Source organism: Falco punctatus (assembly GCF_963210335.1).
Source record: "Falco punctatus genome assembly, chromosome: 14".
Lineage (NCBI taxonomy): Eukaryota > Metazoa > Chordata > Aves > Falconiformes > Falconidae > Falco > Falco punctatus.
Genome location: NC_137594.1, coordinates 13,804,190 through 13,826,705, shown reverse-complemented (window position 1 = coordinate 13,826,705; position 22,516 = coordinate 13,804,190). Strand labels below are relative to the sequence as shown.

The window sequence follows — 22,516 nt, the reverse complement described above, 5'->3', positions numbered from 1 at the left end:
TATTCCCAGTTAATTCAGGTATTTGAAAACAATAAAATTAAAATTATTTTCCCTATTTCTCTCTCTACACCCCACCCCCACCCCCCAATTTGGAACTGTTATATTTGTTACAAGTTTTGCAAGAGATCTGAAAGTTATCTCGGTTCCTCTGAAACTCATGAGAATTTTTGGAAGATGCTGAAGCAAAACTGGCATTGTAAAGGGAAGCATGAAAACTTGTGTACTTTGGGACATAAGCGTTATTTTTTTTCTCTTTGCCTTTTTTAAATTCTCAGTTAAGAAATTTACTATTTTAAGACATGAGGTTGTGTAATAAAAGACACATTTTAGTGGTGTTGGAAGTAAAGCATGTTTTTCCTAATACATTGGGAGAATTATTCAAGATCAGTGGACCCTTCTATAAATATGGCCTTAAGGACAGGAGGACCTTTGGTTTCACTGTTGTGCAAATGCCATTTGCAGAAATTCTAGTTGTCCAGGTCCAGTTTTCAAACTCAACCAAGTTTTTAGGAGCATTTCAAACTTTATAGTTGCATTGTATTGGTGCTGATATTTGGTGTCTCAATTTTTCACAATTTTGTTTGAATTATCTCTGTTCGTATTTTCTGTGAAAAAGATAATTAAGCATGATCAAGTCTTCACGTGGCTAAAGTTCTGTATTTTGTAGGACAGTAGAAAGGGTCACTTTCTTCCATCCTCTTGACCAGAAGACAGGAGAGTTTAGCTTCAGCAAAGCAGGGCATTTAGAAATATATGACTTAAACCTTTTCATCTCCCCTTCCTGTAGTTCTAACAAAGTGCAGAAAAGGTCTCTTCATGCAAGAAAGTATGGCCTTCAAGTGAGTTTCCACTTCTGGGGTTTTGGTGGTGTTTGGGTTTTTTGGTTGGCTTTTTTTGGTTTGTTTTTTGGTTTTTGTTTTTTTTTTTTTTTTTTAGTAGCAGGAAGAAAAATATCTAAAATTATTTCTGAGGCTACAAGAAAGGCTTATTCCTGACCTGTAGTAGGAGATGCTTTTTTCCCAGCTGGACAGTATGCTGATCAGTCAGTCATGTCTCAGCCTGGGAATGAAGAGGATTCTCCTCCTTGATCAAGAGAATGGGGGTCGAGGTTCTGCACCTTGCAGCATCTCATGCTGCTTTCTGCCTTGGCATGTGACACCAGTCAACATTCCTACAATGGGGATTCACTTTGGGTGACACATTTGGTAAAGCTTCTGTTGCTCTATAAATTAAGCCAGATTTTGCTATTTTTGAGAAATCTAACAGTAACAGGCTACCAGATTCCTGACAATAATAGCAGTGACCAACTGTGCAGGTCAGAGGAGCTGTGTGCATGCACTTGTGAGGACTTCAGCTCTCCTTTGAGAATTTCAGAAAGAAGCTTCTATTAAAGTGCAAAGTATTGTTATTATCTTTGTCCTTTATACATATTTAAATAGTACATGATAATCATCTCTGTGAACTCTTAACTATTCATAAAGGTATCTGTCAGAGGCCTGAACCAGTACTCCAGATCCAAATACTCAAAATGATAGATCATGTTGTAACCTTCTGAGAATTATTCATAACCTTTGTGTAGGAGGAGTTTCCTTTTAAAAGATAGGCTTTGTAGATGGTTAGTAAGTGGCGGATTTAATTGTTCTGTAGCGATAATGATAACCAAGAATGGCAGAGAAACTTTGCCAACTGAAAGTCCTCTTTAGAGATTTACCTGAGGGGAGAGTGAGAGGCAGGGAAGATGAAAGGTGGTTGAACTCTTTACCTTCAGCCTGCCTGTTTTAGCATCCGTTATCTGTTTGCATTGCACAGGGAGTCCCTACAACTACCTCCAGGTTACAGCTTCGGGTACCTGCGTCACCTCCCTCCCTGCCCGCCTCCCCCCACCCCCCCAAAAAAAAAAAAGAAAAAAGAAAAAAGATCAAATAAATATATGAAATTAAATTTGGGTAGAGACATGGTTTCTCTTCATCATGAGTTTTCAGAACTACATACCAGTAGTTCGGTAGTCAGAGCAACTACTTAGCACAAAAATTCAAGTTATAGTCTCCAGGTGGAACATAATGGAAAGGGCATTGTAAAACACTAACTTCCCAGTCTCCAGGGACTTCCCAAGTACCTAACTCTTGGGCTGTTGAATGTTCTTTCGGCACTTTTTCTTCTCTTTGACTTCAAGCAGAATTTACTGGATCTAAAAAAAACCCCAAACCAACAAATGAACAAACACACCTTTCCCACTAAAAATTTAATCAGAAGGAGCACACGCTGACAATCTGCGCAAGAGGTGTCCAGTCTTGGCATGATGCTTATCAGACATGAGTTCAAAACCATGTGCTTCTTGGTGCACAGCAATCAGACGTAGGCAATCACAAACACCCACAGCCTCACGTGGAAGGGGCAGAGCTGAGGCCAGAAATACAGACAGCACCTTTCCTTCTGTAAGTACATCGTGCAGGACTGTGGGGTCTCTGTGCATTTTCGCAAGGGTTTTCCAGAGTGAGAGCATTGCCCGCTCTCATGCTCGGCTGCATCCCCTTTGGTGCTCAGCAGGCCTTGCCAGTGCAGGAAAGAGCAGCCTGTGCTTCCATGCACCGACGGGCTTGCGTCCTTCCCGGAGAATTTCATTCATGCCGATTGAGGGAGATACTGTACTCTTTCCTTTAGTTTATTTTACCTTCTTGGTATGCAGAGTATTCTTTGTTAATCTTCCTTATTTATTTAAATGTTAATTGGTCCTTGTTAATTTGGTTTTCTGTGCTGAAAGCCAAGGTCAACAATGAGTCCTTCCATGTTAGCTCTTAGTGTGATTACAAGGTAGTGTAATGCATCTTGGAAAAAGGTAGCGAGAAGCCTTCCCCCTGTTTTTAATGTAACCTTTGTGTTAGGTAGAGGTTTGGAGGTTGAAAGAGAGAGAGAAAATATATGTTCAATGCAGACTGAAGGGCCTTATTGATTGAAAGGGACTGTTAAATTAAAAATCAGTTGTTTTGAAAGCGAAATATCACTTGACCCCAAAGAGGCAGGCAATTGTGGCCCTGAGGTTAGGTATAACAACACCACCAGGTTTGGTATGGGAATGCTAACAGGAGACCTGAAAAACAGATATTTTGTTTTCTTTTTCTTTTTTTCCTTTCACTTCACTGTTTGTATGTGCAACTTTCAAACTGCTGCTTTTGTTACTCCAAGAGCAATCTCTTCTGAAAACACCCTTCTTTTTGGCTGGAATGGCCATTTTATGAGATAAAAGTAAGATATTTTTTTTCTGAAACAGATTCTGTTCCATGGGGCAAAACAAACAGAACTATCATAACACTTTAAATAGTAATCAAATATGTTTTTCTGTTTGCATTCAAAAGGGTAGAAAGGTAACTTGACAAGATGAAAGAAGGAACCAGATTTGTGTATCCCCCCCTTCCCTAGTAACAGGTATAGAGTTTTAGAAAAGACTTCAAGGCAAAAAGAAAAAAGCATAGAATATACTGTTATGGTGTTATTTTTGTCTTTCATTTTTATGACAACTTATTTGTACTTAAAGGAATCTTTCCAAAGAGTTAAGAAGCATCATTAAATAAAGACTGTGAAATGTGCAATATGGCTTATTTATTTAAATGTTAATTGGTCCAACGAACACTTCTAATTAGCTCTATATTTGCTTAGCAAAAAGTTTTACAAATTCCAATTGTGAAAAGCAGCTATTTTGAGCTGGTAAGCATGTTGCAGAATCAGCTATGATTTTTCTATAGTTCTCAGCCCTTGAAGGCACAATTTAATTTTTCATGTATGCATACTAGCAACGGTAAACACTTGCGAGTGTAAAGAACCTTCTTTAATTAGCTGCACAACAATTAAAGGATTCACAAACTAAATTGAACCCTGTCTCTGTGCTTACTAGCTGAATTCTACCACCTGTCACAACAGCACTTTGTTCAATCTGTTATGCAAAATCATTATAGCAATATAGCTGAGGAAAAAAAAAAGAGAAAACAGCAATTATTTCTTACTTTTCTCTTGAATGGGTTATTTTGGGTTATACTGATGTCAGGTTCATTGAAGCTAACCTTTTGAAATCTGTAACAGCATAATACTTATATGGCAGGCTTAGAATAGCTAGAAGAATATTTTGTTTTACCCTTTTAAGAGCAAGTGAGGCACATCCTTGAAGTACAGTACTTTCTCTGATCATTTGGAGTAAAAAAACCCACCAAAACTGTGCTAACTCCTGCAGCAGCCTGTTATTTCTCTTCATCAGACAAAAAAAAATGACCAACGTCTAATAGTACAACATACTCTTTTATTATTAAAGCTTGTAAACCAATATGAAAACCAGTTTTAAAAAACACTGGTTTCCCAGAGTGGGGAGTGATGGACTTTTAGCTGACCTGTTCTGGCTTCTGACATTTGTGATTATTCTTCAGCTTTTGAAAATGTAATAGCACTTAAAGATAAAACTTGAAAATACTGGACTTACTGATGTACTACATTTATTTTGGCGTCAAGCAGAAGTGGTTGAAAATATAGTTACGGAAGAGCCTGCTCTCTCCCTCATTTCAATTGCACCCGTTCTCCTAAGGGAGCACACAGGGCCAGATGCACGTGCCAAGGTGCAAATGCATTGGAAGCCCTGATTTGCACTCCAGTTGACAGGAGTCAGTCTCCTACAGCTTCTGGAGACCTGGCTTAGGGTCTACCAAACTTCAGGCATCATTCGATGCACTCTTTCTCAGCAGCCCGTATCTTCCTGTTGATTCTGTGTTGAATAGAATCGGAGGTCATAGGCAGGAGCTTGACGCTTGTTCGCAGCAGTGTGGAGGGCCGGCAGCTGGAGGAGGGCGACGTGCTGGGGAGGGGTGGGCACGGGGCAGGAAGGCTGAGGGTCCGCAGCAGTGCCCTTGGTTCAGCTGCTCCTTACCCCAGCTTCTGGCGGGGAGCGGCCAGCTGCACCTCAGTGAGCTGACATGTGTTTCTGATGCTGGTTAAAATTCCCAGTGAAACCAGTAGCGGGTTTTCGCTGTGTAAGGAGTATGAGGCTGCATTTAGTGAGGAAGACCTGTTTACATTTCTCTTTATTCTGCTGTGACAGCTGACAGGAATGTGTGCATCGCTGCCAGCTTTCATGCAGGAGAGGTACAGGTACGTTTTGTGCATACGCTCACCATAGTTGAGGAGCTGAAAGTTAAGCTGCCTGCTGACAGTTTCCTGAAATCATATCAATAACATATTGTTAGCTCTCGTGATTGAAGCTAAAAGAGTCTGCTGTTGGATAAAGGATACATGATACGGGCATTTCATAAGCTAGGGATATAAATGAACAACCACTCAGTCACAGTACTCTACATTTTTTTTACAGTATAATTTTTATACCATTGTCATTTTACAATATTTTTGGAAAATCCAGAAAGGGAACAAAGAAGTCCTTTAGAAACATAGTGTTTGTTTCTGGTTTTTTTTAAAGCCACTAGGAAAATAAAAGTCAACAACCAAAAATTGAGAAAGGACATCTTTTTTATAACTTTTTTAAAAAAGGAAACTACAAGGAAGCCTGATACTTTGATTAAATATAACTTAAATTCTTAGATAATTTTGCACTGGTCTATTCAAAAGTAGAAGGTTAAGGAGATGAAAATCCTTTTAATTAGAAAGAGAGATATAACAATATCTATAAGCATAGGTGCAAGGTGCTGGAAATCAGTACAACAGAAAAATGAGTTTTTCTGTTGGGGCTCTTGGTGTTCAGCCCTGTACAGTGAGGAACACTTTGATGTCCTAGTGCAAGTAGTGGGAGCCCACTCACCGTCTCCTGTGGCTGGGTCCTTGAAACTGAACCACCAAATCTTTCCTTCTGCTTTTGTCTGGCTTTGTATTTTGCTGAAATTGCCTAGATCCACGCAGATTTTCAGCAATGTAAATTAACACTGAGTGAAGTTTTACATGAGCTGGAGAAAGCTAATGCAAACTGCTCATTTGCACAGACTACTCAAGAGACTTGAAATAGTTTGGCTGAGTTAGTTATGTTTATTTGCATGTTGTATTGAAAACTCTTGCAGTAAAGCACTCCCTGGTAGTCCCTGGCCGTTCTGATAACAACTCTCAGCTGCTCTCAGCCTGCCACAGGACTGAAGCCTCCAGGGATCCTGTCAGTCACTTGAAGGAGTTTGGTCAGAGCTGTATGTGGCCAGAGCTGGCTGTTAAGGATATATTACAGTTAGCAGAGTCCATCTCCCAACTGACTTTGCAACCGTAATTGAACTTGCCAGGGCCTGTCATCCCATGATTGCATTTATCCGACTTTCTTTGTCAGCTTGGTTGCCACTCACCTATCAACCAAGATAGGTTGTCTTTTCAGCCAAGGGCCCGGAATGTTACAATTACCATCAAAATTATTTAAAGGATTTTTATCCTGTAGATAGCTTTGAAATACGTTATTGTATTTTCATAGCCTTCCTCCTCCCCTGTATTCATCCGTCTGCTATGTGTCTGCCAAGTTTTCAGTGCCCTTTTTGTTAATGATCAAAGCTATGGTACCCAGATAAAGCAGGGGTGCCCAAACAGCAGTCGGTGCTCAGCTTGTTGGGATCCCGACGGTCATGCTGCCATTTTATTTAAACGTACGTACAGTTTTACCATACTCAGTGCTTGCATCTATGCATCCTTCAATACATGCCCTACGCAGCCATGCCCAGCCAGTGGTAGGAGGAGATTCTCTGTTTGCTTCGTGGGTTGTACCTCACTGCATTCAAGAGCACTGCAAAGGCATGACCCTTTTTTGTGGTTGCTTGTGTGACATTGTTATTTCCTTATCTTAATCACAGTACTGTTACCACTGTTTTGCACCATCGTTCAGAGGAAAAGGCAGGGTTATTGTGAGGCAGAACAATCTCACTCCAACAGGTGCAGATAATTTAAACAGCAGCTAGAGAAACACGGAGAAATACTCCCAAGTCAGTTACTTTTAGTCTAGACATTTATGTTTGGGGTTGTCTTCCTGCTGAAGAAGCCGTCCAAAAGAACAGTGTGATTTAGCAGTACTGCAGATAGATGTATTTTTTTTGCTTCTCAAAAATGACAGTCTGAAAAAAAATGTGTTTCCTGAATATTTTCTGACCTTGGGGTAGATACGATTATAGCAGTTGCAAAATCGAGCTGTTCGTGTCTTAGCTGTGCGCAGTGACTGCTAACCACACCCTTTTAAGTCTAAAACACTTATCTCAGCGTGAAAGCGTCATAGGAGGTATGAGGTGGCTTCTAGAGTTACTGGCTCTGCTCTTGTGTTCATGACAGTGATCAATTAATAAAGTTAAATGACAACAGCAGTAATATATCAGTAAAAGTGTGCGCAGACCAGAACACTGAAGGATAGAGGAGATTTGTGGGTTTTAGTGTTTCATTTTTCTTGAGTGATAATTAAGTAATTTTTTTCTATCCTTAGTCTAAGTTTGTATTGTGTTTCCTTGTTTATCTTTTCCCACTTAATTCTGCAAGGAGTTTGCTGTTCCTACTTTTTTTTTTGGAGGCCACAAACACAAGGAGCGTGCTGAGCCATGTTTGCTCTATCTTTCTGGCATCCACCTGCCTCCCAACATCCCTGTCTCTTTCAGCTGTGTCTTCCACTCCATCTAATTCCACCGAAACAGAGCCTTTCTCAATATTATCCTTTTGCTGGAAATTAGTATTAAAAAGAACTCATCAAAGCCACTTCTGTCTGAGAATCACTATGACCCTAAATTATGCCTTTTCTTTTTGCCACCAAGTCCATGCGTTATAGGGAGAGAAAAAATAAATCAGTTGGGTTTAAGGAAGTAAAGGAGAGACAGAAATTGGAGGTAGGAGGGATTTACAGCCAAGAATCTCAGTTATTAAAAACCAAAAATAACTCTCCATAATATTTTAACCCAAAAATTTTATGCTGACAGGTCTGTCATGAGTTAAAAAACCCAGTCTTTTCAGCAGTCAATTATGTTTGATAAAAGAAAGCTATCTGGCATACTGGACTACGCAATGGGAGTCAAGAGTTCTGGACTCTGTCCCTGGCTTCTTTACAGAGGATGAGACATCTATTTAAGTCAAGATACATGGCAAGCCTTTTCCTAAATGAGATGTGGAAATGATCAGTTAGGGATACCCGTTTCTACAGTGCTGAAATTCTGAAAATTTTGGTATCTTTCTGGCCTTGGAAGCTGTTTGGATGCACTGAAATTGGGCAGGTTACTTCTGAGTTTCTAACTGTTTGCATTTACATTATATTAAGATGTTGGCTATTTCTGTGCTCAGCGAAGAAACATGCAGAAAATGTCTTCCCCTCCTCTCTGATTGTGTTGATCACACGATCAACCACGATGCTGGGGAGCTTTACAGAATACCAGGGTATGAGCTGGTGGGAATTACTGCTGGGGACATTGGAGCAGTGTGCCACGGGAAAAGGAGAAGCTTAACTTGTCCCAGATACATAGTGTGGCCCTTGGTGCTTTTCATGTGTAGGGGGATGTTTTTTATGTTGGTTTCTCTTAAATAGACTGACCTTGAAGAATGGAGTAATTTATCTTTTCATTATCTTTATATTCTTTCCTCTCTCTCGTTCCCAGTTCAATGTCATTAGAAGTAAAACAAATGTGGCTGTATTATGTGTTCTTCAAGAGTGTGTACTGTCACATATGCTCTCTTTCATGTGCAACATGTTATGCAAGGTTTAATGTATCAATCTTTCTTTTTCCTTTTGACCAACATTAAAACATTTACTTAGGCACGTACTTTCCTTGTTGATGTCATCACAGGTAGCCCGCATGTTTACTGATGCATTGTTTTGTCTACTGTTGAACTCAATAGTATGCAATTTGGAGCATCCTTAATTATCCCACAAACCATTTTGTGATAGTGAATCCAAATATGGTGTAGACTTGGCTGACATCTCTGTGATATTATTTGGCATACCACATATTTCTGTTTCAAATATAGATTGGTTACTGCTTTTTCAAAATATGCATTTTATTAATTAAATCTATGCTTGAAACATCTTTTGTGCCCCCCCCCCCGCTGTTACTTATTCTTTTTTTCCTTGTTCTGTGTGCAGATAGGATTGGGTATGAACTGTCTAATTTGATAGAAAATAGGCTAACCATGTGGTCTTTAAGTCTTAAAACTATAGTTGAGTGTGCAGTGTCTTTCCATATAACTAGGTCTTTTGTTCCACTAGAGAAAATTACTTAATTTGTTAGAGAGCTTTTTTTTTTTTTTTTTTTTTTTTTTTTTTTTAAGGTTTAACTGTAACAGTCTTTACCTAATAGACCTGGGATTGTGGGGAGGTGATTAATGTGAATTAAAGGATCTCTGTGACATAGGACTAAAGGACAGAATTACTTTGTTGTTGTTGTTGTTGGCAATCCCACTTGTGCAATTTCATTTCTCCCTAAACCAGATTTCCAGCATTTTGCATAAAGTTAAAGTTTAAATGGACCATCTACTTCTTTTTGAACTCTCTGTATTCAAGGATGTTCTGTTTATGCATTTTCATTGGGAATGTGTGTCTTTGTCCCTTGAAATCCATCTATTTATTGCAGTGACACCTACTGCTGAGAGAGCTGATCCGCAACAGGATCGGTTACTGTTAAACTTGGCCAACAAGCAGTTCGTGACTCAACCAGCAGATGTTTCCGTGGCTCAGGTCAAAGGGAACTTATGGATTCGGGGTTTTTTTTCTTTACTCCTAGCATTAAGTGCCAGGAAAGTCAACACTAGGTACAGACAGTTGACCTGACCAGTACCAGGAGGAACTGAACTAGGGCCCTGAGGATCTGCAAAGACCAAAGCATTAGTCTGTTGAGCCACTGTGCTGGCTATGGTCCAACAGTTTCAGACAACTGACTATCTGATTGCATGCCTGGATTTTAGTAATGATTTTACATACTTATTCGATGATTTGTATCCAAGCTTATGCTTCTGACAGGTGCCCTTGTGAACAAAAATCTCGCTGGGCTACCACATATGCACATTTCATAATCAATCATACTTTATCTTTGGGACATATGTACATTTGACTTTATATTTAATTGTGCACAAAATATAAGTCTAAGCCTTTGTGGAATGAAAACAAAATCATCAACCCAGCATTACAGTTTTGGATTGAAATTGTTTTGGACTATAATTTGAGTTCTGGGGTCTTCAGTCTTCTTGCTTGATCTCTTTGTAGCTGGTATAGAGGGCCTGATCCTCGTGTCCTCACCCAGCTGAAATGCACTGCCCTTTATTTGGAACTTGCCTGTGTGAGGAATGCAGAAATGATAGGGGCAACATTATGTACATTTTAGAATTATATAATGAGTGAGAGTATTATAGACTTCCAGTGCGGTACAGTGTCCTCAGATGAGAATAGAAGATTTAGAGCCTATTTCATGCTGTAAAAGTGACAAAAAATTAAATAATAAATATGCTTTTCAAAGTCTTCCAGGCATTTTATTATTTTATTTGTTCTGTGTGATACTAAAGTGGATCGTTAAAAGCTTAATTTTAAGGTTTCTTCAATCTGACATGGATGCCAGTTAGATTAATTAAAGTGAATGATCAGATAGGAGCTACAGGAGATTGATCAAATTGGAGAGAGTTTAATCAGTTGTATACATTCCAAATTACATGAAAATAACAAATTTACTTTTAAAAATGCTGTTTCTAAAATAACAGAAGCTTTAGTTTAATGAAGCATTCCACAAATCAGGCTCCCATTTGAATTTTGGTATCACTCTTATCTTTACTTTTGTCATCAGGAGAACACTAGGAAAAAAAAAAAAAAGCAAAATGAGAATCAATGCTTATAAGCTAAAAAATAATGATCCCAGATGCAACCAGTGCCTGGAAAAAAAAAGGAATTTTTTTTTTTTTTTTTAATCTACTGAACTTTCAGTACCAATTATTTATGTTTCTCTTCTTTGGATCTGACTTCTTAAGTATATGCAAGTGAAATAGAATAAATAAGAAGGAAAACAGATTTTGCTAAGTCACATGCAAAGTAGCAATAAATCAAACAGCTTGTCTGCATTCTTCTAATCTTTCTATTCTAATCTGTGAGTGAGATTTATAAATGACCTCTCCTCTCCTCTCTGCTCATCTTCCTAGATTGTGATCACAAGCAGTTCACAGTCCTCCACTCCATGGGTGCTACCAACCAAAGACTGTTCTGGTGATTTATCTTCTACTGATCAGTTATCAGTCCAAAACGCTGTGCTAGCTAGAAAGTACCCTACAGATGTAACAGGTATTTTAGAAAGCAACTGTCTTCTCAGTCCAGAGCGAAAGCAAACAATTTTCTGCCTGCTAATGACTTTTGAAACTTCAAAAATCCCTCTGCTAACCCTTCTTTAAGACATAAAAACTGTTGTGGAATGAGTTGGCTGTGTTGTTACTAAAGGAGTACTTTGTTTTGGAATCAATAAGCGGCTTGTTTAAATATCAGCACTACAAAGCAGCTATAGTTTTGTCAAATGCCTTCCCTGCTCCCTGCTGCGTGGTCCCACGGCGGCTGGGTGCTGGAAGATGGGTGTTCGTGTGGGGCTCCAGCCCTCGCCCTGGGTGCCTGGTGGGACTGCGGCAGCCGGTCAGCACAGGTTCACCCAGCACTTTGCACGTACTGTGTTTGCGTCGTGCTTCACCCCAGGTTTTAATTATTAGAAGCTACATATGCCTTGCAATGGCTACAAAACTTGTATGTGGTAAAGTGAGTGACAGTAATAACAAATTACCGAGTTGGCCTTAATAATATTTACATAAAAACAAATAGATAGGACACATTACCTGTAGGCCAACTTTTTTTCTCCTCTTGAAAACATTCTGTTACACTCCAGAAACCATATATTTCCCTAATATAATTATATTATACCCCAAGGAGCAGGACACCTACTTAACCAACTAAAAAAAAAAAAAAGAAAAAAAAAAAGAAAGAAAACGCCAATGAACTCAATGCAATTAGTAACTCTATTTTACATAAGTAAAATAAGAATAAAATCCAGCCTAATGTTTATTTCATTCTATCAGATTGGATAATACTGTCCTGGTGGCATTAAATACAGCTGATCTCCCCTCCCCTTCTGTGCACACATGTTTTTGTTAAAATTTAACTATTTGCATCTATGTCTCTTAGTATTGCCTACAAATCAGTCAAAGAAGAGTAGGTCATCTATCCTGCCCTACTGTTTATATATTAATCATCTGGCAAATAAACCGCCAGTATCCTACCCACCTCAGTAATATTTGTGATGTAATTTGTTTGGATGCCCAAATGTCACCAGCGTTGATTGTAAGAGATGAAAAAAATGCACTTGCTCAGCACACCAAGCTCTGGGCTAAAATGTAAGCATGAAATCTCTGGTTTATTTTTGTAATAATGTTTACAGCTGTTTAATGACCCTGAAAGGGTTCAGTAGTCTGGTGTTCTGTATTTCTTAACAGGAGTGTATTATGCTTGTAACAGCCTTAGTTAAACTGTTTCAGCTACAACAATAAGAACAATATTTAATAAAAATTCAATATATATACTGAAGTTTCTCAGCAATACCTGTTTTCAAGTTGCTAAGAAATGAAGCAGTCTGAATTTCACTATTTAGGATTTGTCAGTGGATCACAAGATAATGTAGATATATGTGAATTTTTCTAGCTGGAAAGATAAATACCAGGTCTATATTCTGAAAGCATAAGTAACAGTGTGTGTAACTAACTGCTCAGAGGATCAGGGCCAGAGCGAGCTTGTCATTTAAACACGTGAGCTTGTAAAGCATTACTTTGCTTACTGAACTGTAAATCTTTTAACTAACCTAATCTAAGCTATAATAGTAGCACAACAGTGTTTTTAGAATTACTGTTTTCTCTACAGCAGTGAAGAGGGAAATGCTTTAGAGTGTGTGTGTCCAGTAGGAATGAACAGGTGTAAATAAAAGCTGAATTTGTTCCATCTGTTTACAAAGATAACAGGTGTGTGTACGCACATATGTGTATGTATACAGATGTGTGTGTCTGCATATGTTTACATGTGTGTGAGGGCATATATTTATATTTAAACTTTTTAATTCTATTTGCCATCTTTTTTTCCTCTGTTTCCAGCAAAAGGAAGCCGAGCTTCTCATATTACATTAATGTAGTTGTGATGACAGGCATTTCTGGTGTCATAATTGGTTTTAAATTCCAGTAATCCATTTCAAATAGTTAAATAAAGTCCGTATGTTCAATTGGAATGGCTAAAGTCAGAACTTTCGTTATTGATATCACAGGAAACAGTCTTGAGGGCAAAAATGTGAGTGAAATCAAAATAACTATTAGTATCATCAAAGGGACTTGAATGTCTCACTGTACCTTCATGTGGGAGATGAGAGAGTATTTTTATAATATATGTATCCAATCATGAATTTCAAAAGTTGAGGACCCTCCTCACAGAAACAGGAGACAGCACACCCCGCGCAGGATAATGGCTGTCCTGGGTGTGATGTCCTCCGATGGTTTGCTTGCTTCTCACCGAGGCACCGCTCCTGCCCTGCCCCGTGCAGTATACGCCGAGCTGGTTTGCAGCCCATGCATACGCAGCAGGGCGAGGACTGGGCTTGCTGGCCACAGTGGCTCGCCGAGGCCGGAGCTGGTTTGTTTAGGTCAGGAAAGGCAGCCCGTGAACCACTCCTGATACCGACATGCTCCGTACGGTGCCAAGTCTTGGGGAATGCTGTCTTTACAAAACATTTAGGATAATTGAAGGTCAAACATTTACTACAGCAATTTCAACAAACATATTTTGAATTTCTTAGCAATCTCAAATGTGATTTGCAGTTGGTTTTGTAAATGTATGTTAACTACAGAGAACATTGTGCTTCTGTTCCCAGTATGAGAAAAGGCAAAGCGTTCTGTGTTTTCCTTGTAAGCCATCAGAATCACGAACATAATGTAATAGACTACATATTTAAAAATTGAAAGCTAGACATTTTCCCTCCCATGAAGCATCACAACAGCACATATAAATTGACATTTCCAGACTTCTTGTTTTTGAATACCTGGTGTTTTGGTTTGGGGAGGAAAGAAGGGCAGGTTGTAATGAAGAAAGATGTGAAAAATGCTATTTTATTGTCAAGGCGCTTGGAATTACACACTGGTTATCTGTTGAAAGGTAAATTTCAATGAAGTCCATTCAGGTGGGATTTTTTAGTGTTTTTTGCTTTTGGTTGTTGGGGCAGAATGGATACAGTAAAATTGTACTTCAGGCCAGTCTGAGGAGGGTGGTTGTGTCTATAGGGAAATTTGTGGGGAGCCAGAACTGCATGGCTGTGGGCATGGCTGTGATGCAGAAGCACCCCTGCACCTGTGGGGTGTTGTGGGGAGCAGCCAGACCCTGAGAGAGGGCCCTAACTGATGGGAAGAGGCTGTGCAATGGCCTCAACGGCACCAGGGTGGGGACTTTGAACTGCAAGGCCTGAAGCAAGAGGGTCACTGGGGAATGAAAGCCCCCTTAGCCCACCTGGTGTAACCCTGTCTGGCCATAGATCTAGACAGGGATGATGGATAAAGAGGGAGAGAATGAAATTGCTAATTTTCTTAGAGAAATTAGGCAAATTAGATTGGGTTATCTAATTCATAGTGGAATGATGAATGAGGAGGAGTTTTATTTCAGTCTTGCATGTGGATACAAGATGAGATTTTCATAGGTTTTTCTGTGAATAGGCTGAAGAATACAAAAAGCCTGGTTTACCTGAGAGCTGAACGGTAGCAAGGTCCCTGTGTTCCCAAGCGTAGTAACTGGGAATTGGAGGAGAAATTTCACAGGGCAATACGTTGAATACCATGGTTATATTTTGCAATGAAACCAGGGAGGAGTGAGGATGAGAAGAGACAATTCAGAGGCAGGAACAGGACTACAAGAAGCTGGGGCAGGTGAGGGTGGGAATACAGTTTTAAGTGAAGAGCTGTAGCATCTTGAGATCGCAGTAGCTGGATCCTAGAAGCTGCACAGCTGATCAGAGTATGTGGCATTCAGAGGTGGTTATTTCTCACTAAGCAGAGGCTTTGCTGACCTTTCTGCATATTTCATCAAAAATGTATAAAACTTCCAATGCCAAAAGATCAATGTGTGTAGGTCAGGCTCCCCAGACTTGATCCAAAATTATTAGTTTTTAAATGAAAAATTACAGGTTTGTTCTTCCTCTTGAGTTTGGTGTTCGTTTGGTTTTTTGTTTTGTTTTTTTTTTTTTTTTTGACTCATCTTGTCTATGTTCTACATTATGTGATTCTGTATGTTTGCGGGAGTCAGAAAATAGCCAAAAAAGAAATATAGAAAAAATTACCATGTTCCAACTACAACTGCTGTTGTTACTTTGTTAAAGTTATCTGTGAAAAAGAGCCACGGAAAAACTTAAAATCTCAGCCACAACTCCCTTTCCTCTCCCCAATCCAAATAACCATACATTTGAACTGATGCTTAGGGTTAAACATCAGAATTAATAAACTCCACTGGGATCCGTCAGCATTTCCAAACTTCGATAGAGCATAAAATGCTAAAATTAACTACCCAAACCTTCCTGAGCATGTAAAGGCACCAGTTCCCATTAAGGTCAACTGAATAAATGAAATTTAGACTGCATTTTTCAAGCTGTTATAGAATAATGACAATTCACAAATACTTTTCTAAACCCTCTTGAATGTATGTTTGTGTCTGTACATGCAATGCATTTCTTGGATTTTTATGTTCTTGCTGGCCAGCATGCCTTGTTTGAGTATGGTAGGGAGAAATAACACCCATGGTATGTGGAATCCAGACAGAAAGTAGATTCTGGTTTTAGGGTTTTTCTTGTGTTGTTTTTATCGGGGAGGATTGTGCATTTGGCGGTAGTGGTTTTTTTTTGAGAAGTGAATAGGCATATATTCAAAATCTGTCAACTTCAGGCAGTGGCAGGCCTAAACACTGTAACTCTCAGATGTTTAGACAATCATTTTGAACATGAAATTTGGTTTGTTTCAAAAGTTAAGCAAGATTTCAAAATTTTTTTTTTTTAAAAAAGTCTTTGTATGTACCCACATTTTGAATGCTTGTGGTCTGCTGCACAGAAAACTTGCATGGAAACCAAGAATTTTGTTTTTTTACTACATGGCCTTGGGTGAACACCTGGCTTGACCATGTTCCCCTGCCTTTGGAAATCAGACACTACAAACTAAACTTAAGTGCAGTCTTACAGATTATAGGTGTAAGCCTTTTCCTTGTATATACTTGATCTCATTTAATAATTTCATAAATAATAACATTGACAGCATGTAAGTAACGGGTCCCCAAGATGAAACCTGAATCTGAGAGCACTGTTAAACTTTGAAAAAGATCTGCTTTACATCTGAGAAAAAAATTTTAGCTTGTCTTCATCTTTAATACACATGAATGTACACTTTCCCCTTTACTTCTAACAAGATCTGTATTGTATCACAATCTCAGTCATCCTGTTGAGGACTAAATAGGTCTCCTCTTGGAGACCACCCATGTTTTTTGGTGGTGGGTTTTTTTTTTTTTTTTTTTTTTTTTGTTTTTTTTTTTTTTTTTTAGGCCCTGATCCTGCAAATACTTAAACATGTGTGGACTTTCACTTTCAGGAGGCATCTTTTGAAGTCTACTAGACTACTCCCATGAGCACAATTATGTGCATTTTAAGTGTGTGCCAGATTTGGGCCTCAAATTGTCTAGCAAGTAGCCACTGTGAAGCCTTGAGAGGAATGGTGTCCACCTGGAGTGTGCCTGTAGCCTTTGTAAGAAGGCATAGTGAGTAAATGCTTTTGGCTAAAGCCAAACAGAAAGTTGGCCAAATTAATTCTTCAATAACATATAGAATTCAGTAATTTTATTAGTGAATAAAGTGTCAAATCACTCCACTAAACACCACAGATCTTAATTATGTTCTAACATAACCTTATAGCATTATATAGTTCAAGAGTTATTAATTTAAAAGTTTATATTTTAAATATAATTTTATAGATCCATTATATCTGTATAGGGTAGAGAAGTGGCAAGGATAGAAGATTATTGTGGACAATTATGCAGACCAGAACAGAGCACTTATGTTTAACAAACAGCTTTGAATTCTAATTTTATGCAATATCCATAGTGTAGGTACAATTTGTAGTGATTACTGTGTATTAGGAAAGTTATTAAGATTCTTAAACTTGTTGAGGCTTTCCACAACACCTTACCCAGATTTTAATTGGTTTTATCTAGTTCCATAAGAGAGCTCTTTAAAACAAATCAAAGTGCCTTAAATCACATGTCTTACCCATCGAAGGACAGAGATATTCCTTCTATAGTCTGGCAAGTTTTCCTAAGAACTGAAATCTGAAGGTTCTCAACGATGAATTATAAGACTTGGCAGAAGATAATTTATGTGCCTTTTGATGGGCTTAGTTTCAAAATGACAAAATAACAATGTTTTGTAACAGAAGGGTTAAATCTTAATCTCAGAGGTTTACAAAGCTTCTAGTTGCAGTCTCCTTAAAATTTAATATACCTCGTTAATGCTTACTTGCAAACACTGAAGGATTTTTATGATTATAATCATGTGTTACAGCACCTAGTACTGTTTCTAAGCAGCATACTAATCAGCTTAATGAGATATTACTGCACTTTTTGTTGACTAAAGCAAAATCCCTTTTATTGTTCTAAAGCTTGTCCTTTATTTTTTCCCAAAACATTATCTTGTTTTATTGTACACTAGTAAATATCATACCATCGGTTTTTTGTCAAATCATAAAACTATCTTTCTCATTGCAGAATGTGTAATATATTGAATATAGTTAATGAAACTGAAAGTTACAAATGGATTTCTATTTTGGGGTTTTTTTTTTTAGCTTTTCTAATGGAAATGGGAGAGATGCATAACATTTCTTTTTCTATAGATTTAGAAATGTAAACAGGTGCAATTTCACAAGAAGAAAGACAAGGGAGGTGGTAAAAGCCTTTGCCCCTTCTGTAATAATTAGATTTTGAAATTGTAGCATATTTTAAAATAATAATTAATGGTTATTGGTAAACATGCAGAATGATGAAAGCACATGTATGATCAAAATTGTGTAGCACAGTTGGCATTTAATACACTTTTTATTGTTTTTACACTAATTCCTTTGCATTATTATGAGTAGGTAAAACATAAAATGCAAATTGTACATCAGTGATTCAATGCTGGTTATTCTTTCACAGTCTGAATCTAAAATATCTTCTGATTTTCAGAGATGGAGGAAGCTAGCTTGTGCCTTGGTGTTTCTTCAGCTGTGCCAGAAGCTGACGCCCACCTCAACAGCACCATACTCAATGGGCAGTATTCAATGAGCCAGAAGCTGCACCAGATCACTTCCCAGCTCAGCCATGCCTTTCCGGAGCTCCAGAGCAGGCAGAATCCGGAGGAGAAGGCGTCAGTGCCGCTAGAAGACAAAAGCCACATGTCCATAGCAAACCAGCCCATCAGCAGTCAGATGGCACTGTTGGCGAACCAGCTGAATAGAGAGGTTGATACCAGTTTGAATGGGCGTGTGGATCTGCAGCAGTTCTTAAACGGACAGAACCTAGGGATTATGTCTCAGATGAGCGATATAGAAGATGACGCCAGGAAAAACCGAAAGTACCCGTGTCCTCTCTGTGGGAAACGCTTTCGATTTAACAGCATCCTGTCGCTACACATGCGAACTCATACTGGAGAGAAACCATTTAAGTGTCCATATTGTGACCACAGAGCAGCTCAGAAAGGCAACCTGAAGATACACCTGCGTACTCATAAGCTTGGAAACCTTGGCAAAGGTCGTGGAAGGGTCCGAGAAGAAAACAGACTTCTGCATGAGCTGGAGGAGAGAGCAATTCTTCGGGACAAACAGATGAAGAGCAGTCTCTTGCAGCCGCGACCCGATGTGAAAGCACAGCAGCACACCCAGCCAATGCCTCTTGCAAACTGTAACTTGTCTGTGCCAGCTAATCACAGCACACCTGATATTTCAAACCCTGTTCCCTCTCCAAAGCCAGTCAGTGTCCAGGAAGAAGTTGTCGCTCAGACAGCTGGGTTCAGATGCACGTTTTGCAAAGGCAAGTTTAAGAAGCGAGAAGAGCTGGACAGGCACATAAGGATCCTGCACAAGCCTTACAAGTGCACCCTGTGCGACTTCGCTGCCTCACAGGAGGAGGAGCTGATTAGCCACGTGGAGAAGGCTCATATAACTGCAGAGTCAGCACAGGGCCAGGGCTCCAATGGGAACGGGGAGCAATCCACCAATGAATTCCGTTGTGAGGTGTGTGGCCAAGTGTTTAGCCAAGCCTGGTTCCTAAAAGGCCACATGAGAAAGCATAAGGATTCCTTTGAACACTGCTGTCAGATCTGCGGGAGGCGATTCAAAGAGCCTTGGTTTCTTAAAAATCACATGAAAGTTCACCTGAATAAGTTATCTGTAAAGAACAAATCTCCTAATGATCCTGAAGTACCCGTCTCCATCAGCAGCATGTCCCAGGAAGCTCATGCAAACTTATATTCAAGATACCTGTCATGTTTGCAGAGTGGGTTTCTTCCTCCTGACAAAGCAGGTCTAGGTGAACAAAATCAAATCTATAACAAAGGAGATATGCCCATGAAAGAGAAAGAAGTCTTGGGGAAGCTCCTTTCACCCATTTCTGGCATTGGCCACAGTATTGCTGAAGGGGATAAACATTCTTTATTGGGCTGTCTCAATCTGGTGCCTCCTCTGAAATCCAGCTGTATAGAAAGGTTACAAGCTGCCGCCAAAGCGGCAGAGATGGATCCAGTAAACAGCTATCAGGCCTGGCAGCTTATGGCAAGGGGAATGGCCATGGAACATGGCTTTTTGTCTAAAGAGCAGCAGATACAGCGCAGCCATGAAGACACTTTGGCAAATGCTGGAGTTATGTTTGATAAGGAGAAGCGGGAGTATGTGTTAGTAGGAGCAGATGGCTCTAAGCAGAAAATGCCTGCTGATTTGGTTCACAGCACTAAAATGGGCAATCAGAGAGACTTGCCAAACAAACTAGACCCTTTAGAAGGCAGTAGAGATTTTTTGTCACATGGTATGAACCAGGGACTCGATTACAACTTACAAAGTCATGGAAACGTAAAAGAAAAGCCAACTGAATGCCCGGACTGCGGAAGGGTTTTTAGAACGTACCACCAAGTGGTCGTTCACTCCAGGGTCCACAAAAGAGACAGGAAAGGAGAAGATGAAATAATTCAAGGTAGTCTCGATGAGCGACGTGGGTCTGGAAGTGATCAAGAGTCTCAGTCTGTCAGCAGGTCGACAACACCAGGATCCTCTAACATTACTGAAGAAAGCGGAGTAGGTGGGGGTCTCTCGCAGACGGGGAGCGCCCAGGAGGACAGCCCGCATCCTTCTTCACCCTCCTCTTCAGGTACGATAACTTCTCCTTCCCTCTCTGCACTGAAAGCTTCATAACTATATTTGAAACCACTGCAGAGAAGCAGTTGAAATATTCTCTTGTTAGGTGGTTTCCTAGCGGTCCGGAGGGACATGGTGTTGTATGCCAGGACATCTGTGTTTGGGTTCCTGCAGCGTCTTTGAGGTTAATTCTGGGCTCACCCTTTTCTTCCCTCCAAGGGCAGGTTTCCCAGCCTTTCAGCTGTCACCTCCGCCACCCCACCAGCAGCAGCGGGCAGGGTCTGTACGGTCACCAATGGCAATGTCACTTCTAGGGGCTCGCCCTCCAGGTTTTGGAATGTGGGTTTCCCCCCCCCCCCCCCCCCCCCCTTATTCATGGTGTCTTTCTTGCAGATCTTTCCATGTCCTCCATGTAAAAGGGTGAGGAAAGATTCCTTCTTTGAACTAGAGTTCAAAGAAATAGGATTAATAAACAACGTGTTGGCTAAACTCTCCGATTGCCCTTGTTCCCACAACCATATTAATTACTGAGCTAAGACATGTACTCATACCTGGCCACTGGACTGATAAAAAGAGATTAAAAAAATACAAATTACTAACTTTTTGACAATCTTTTAACTTATGTGCACATTTAACATGTATGAAGCCTTCTGCTTAATTCACATCTGTTTGAAAGTACAAGAAAAATAGAAATTGGACTGAAACATTTTAATTGCATTGTATGTCATGTTAACTTGCTGTGTATAAAGTAGCAAAGCAGATAATATTTCATTGGAGATGTCTATAAAATATTGAGCTTCCTGGTACAATTTTTAAAGTTACTAGCCTATGACTGCTGAAATAAAATCTCCCAAGTAATAACAGGTAAGATTTCTGGCCTCATGTATATTTCCGAAGTCACTTACTAATGGATAGTAAATTGAAAGTTATATCTTCAGCCCTTTATAAAGAAAGCACCTCACTAATACTGTAATCATTCTGCAAGCCTAACAACAGAGGAAATCATGCCATAACAAATACTCTGTTACTAATGGCAACATTGATTTCTGCAATCAGCCATTAAGTCTAGAAAATGAAAGACAGTTTGAGGTACCTTAAGGCATTACATTGCCCACTGTTAAAGAGCTGGTAGCAGGCTGTTGAGGGTAATTCTTTTTAGGTTTTTTTCCCCCAGTTTTGAGAAATATTTTAGTATTAGAGGCAATTCACTGTTACAGTTATTAAGTATATGCCAGTTTATTTTTGTTGTTCTTGTCATGCTCCAGTATACTCTACTTCTGAGGCCAAATTAATATAAAAATAAAGTGTTAGTTCACTGGCTTATTACAAACCAGTAAAGAAATTGTTAAGACACATAAATCTGCACTCCACATTCCACAGATTCCTATAGTACTTAATGCTGTTGTTTAAATACCCATGAAACACACTGTCTACTCTTAGAGTCATAGCCTCGTTTACAATTTATTACTGGTGAGACACATTAGAAAATTCTATGTAGGAACAAGGGTAACAGGCAAGAGCTAATTTCATACTATGTATAGTTGTTGAGATTGTTTTAAGAGGATTGAAAATATGGCAGGATGAAGAAGATTATTTTTCCGACTTTCACTTTTAAAAATCCTACACATTGGCAGGACGGGGGCGGGGGGGGGTGGGGGGTAGGGGGGTGGGCTCCTCTTTAATACAGAGTATGTCACTTTTGTTTTGCCATGCCATATTGTGATCAAAAATAAAAGATCTCAAAATTGTTTAAATCCTGCCCAAAGCTTCCAGGGTAGAAAAGTTTGGAAAAAGTTGGGGAAAAAAGACCCCCAAAGTCTTCTGAGTGAGGTTGAACGGGTAGAGATTGAAGAGGATTCAAAACAATGCATGTGAAAGTTGGTGTGTTTTGAGTGCCTTGAAAACTTTAATTCCAAGTGTTCTGGTCCGTTAAATGTATTGTTGTGGGAAGTTTTTCCTATATTCAGAGGCAAAAGATAATACTGCTGTGTTCTCTCTCTGGCCGCTAATTTAAAATTATTTTTAACTGAAACTACAATTTATTTAAAGTGTTTCTTTTCACACCTGATGCATTTATATCGAAGCATATAAAAATGAAAACGAAATATGTGCAGTAACAGTTGCTAGAAGCATGTTTGCTTTTACTGAA

At 39.3% G+C, this 22,516-nt stretch overlaps 1 protein-coding gene across 11 annotated transcripts in view; it reads left to right on the top strand.

Moving 5' to 3' along the window:
• ZNF536 (zinc finger protein 536) overlaps positions 1-22,516 on the top strand; it is a 354,573-nt gene that overhangs the window by 145,178 nt on the left and 186,879 nt on the right. For all 11 annotated transcript variants that reach the window (XR_013931899.1, XM_080410809.1, XM_080410811.1 and 8 more), the window contains one exon: positions 18,209-20,380. Coding sequence is in view for 10 of the 11 variants with exons in the window: in XM_080410809.1 (XP_080266935.1) it covers positions 18,211-20,380 (2,170 nt within the window). In the remaining variant the exon portion in view is untranslated. The remainder of the gene's footprint in view (positions 1-18,208; positions 20,381-22,516) is intronic.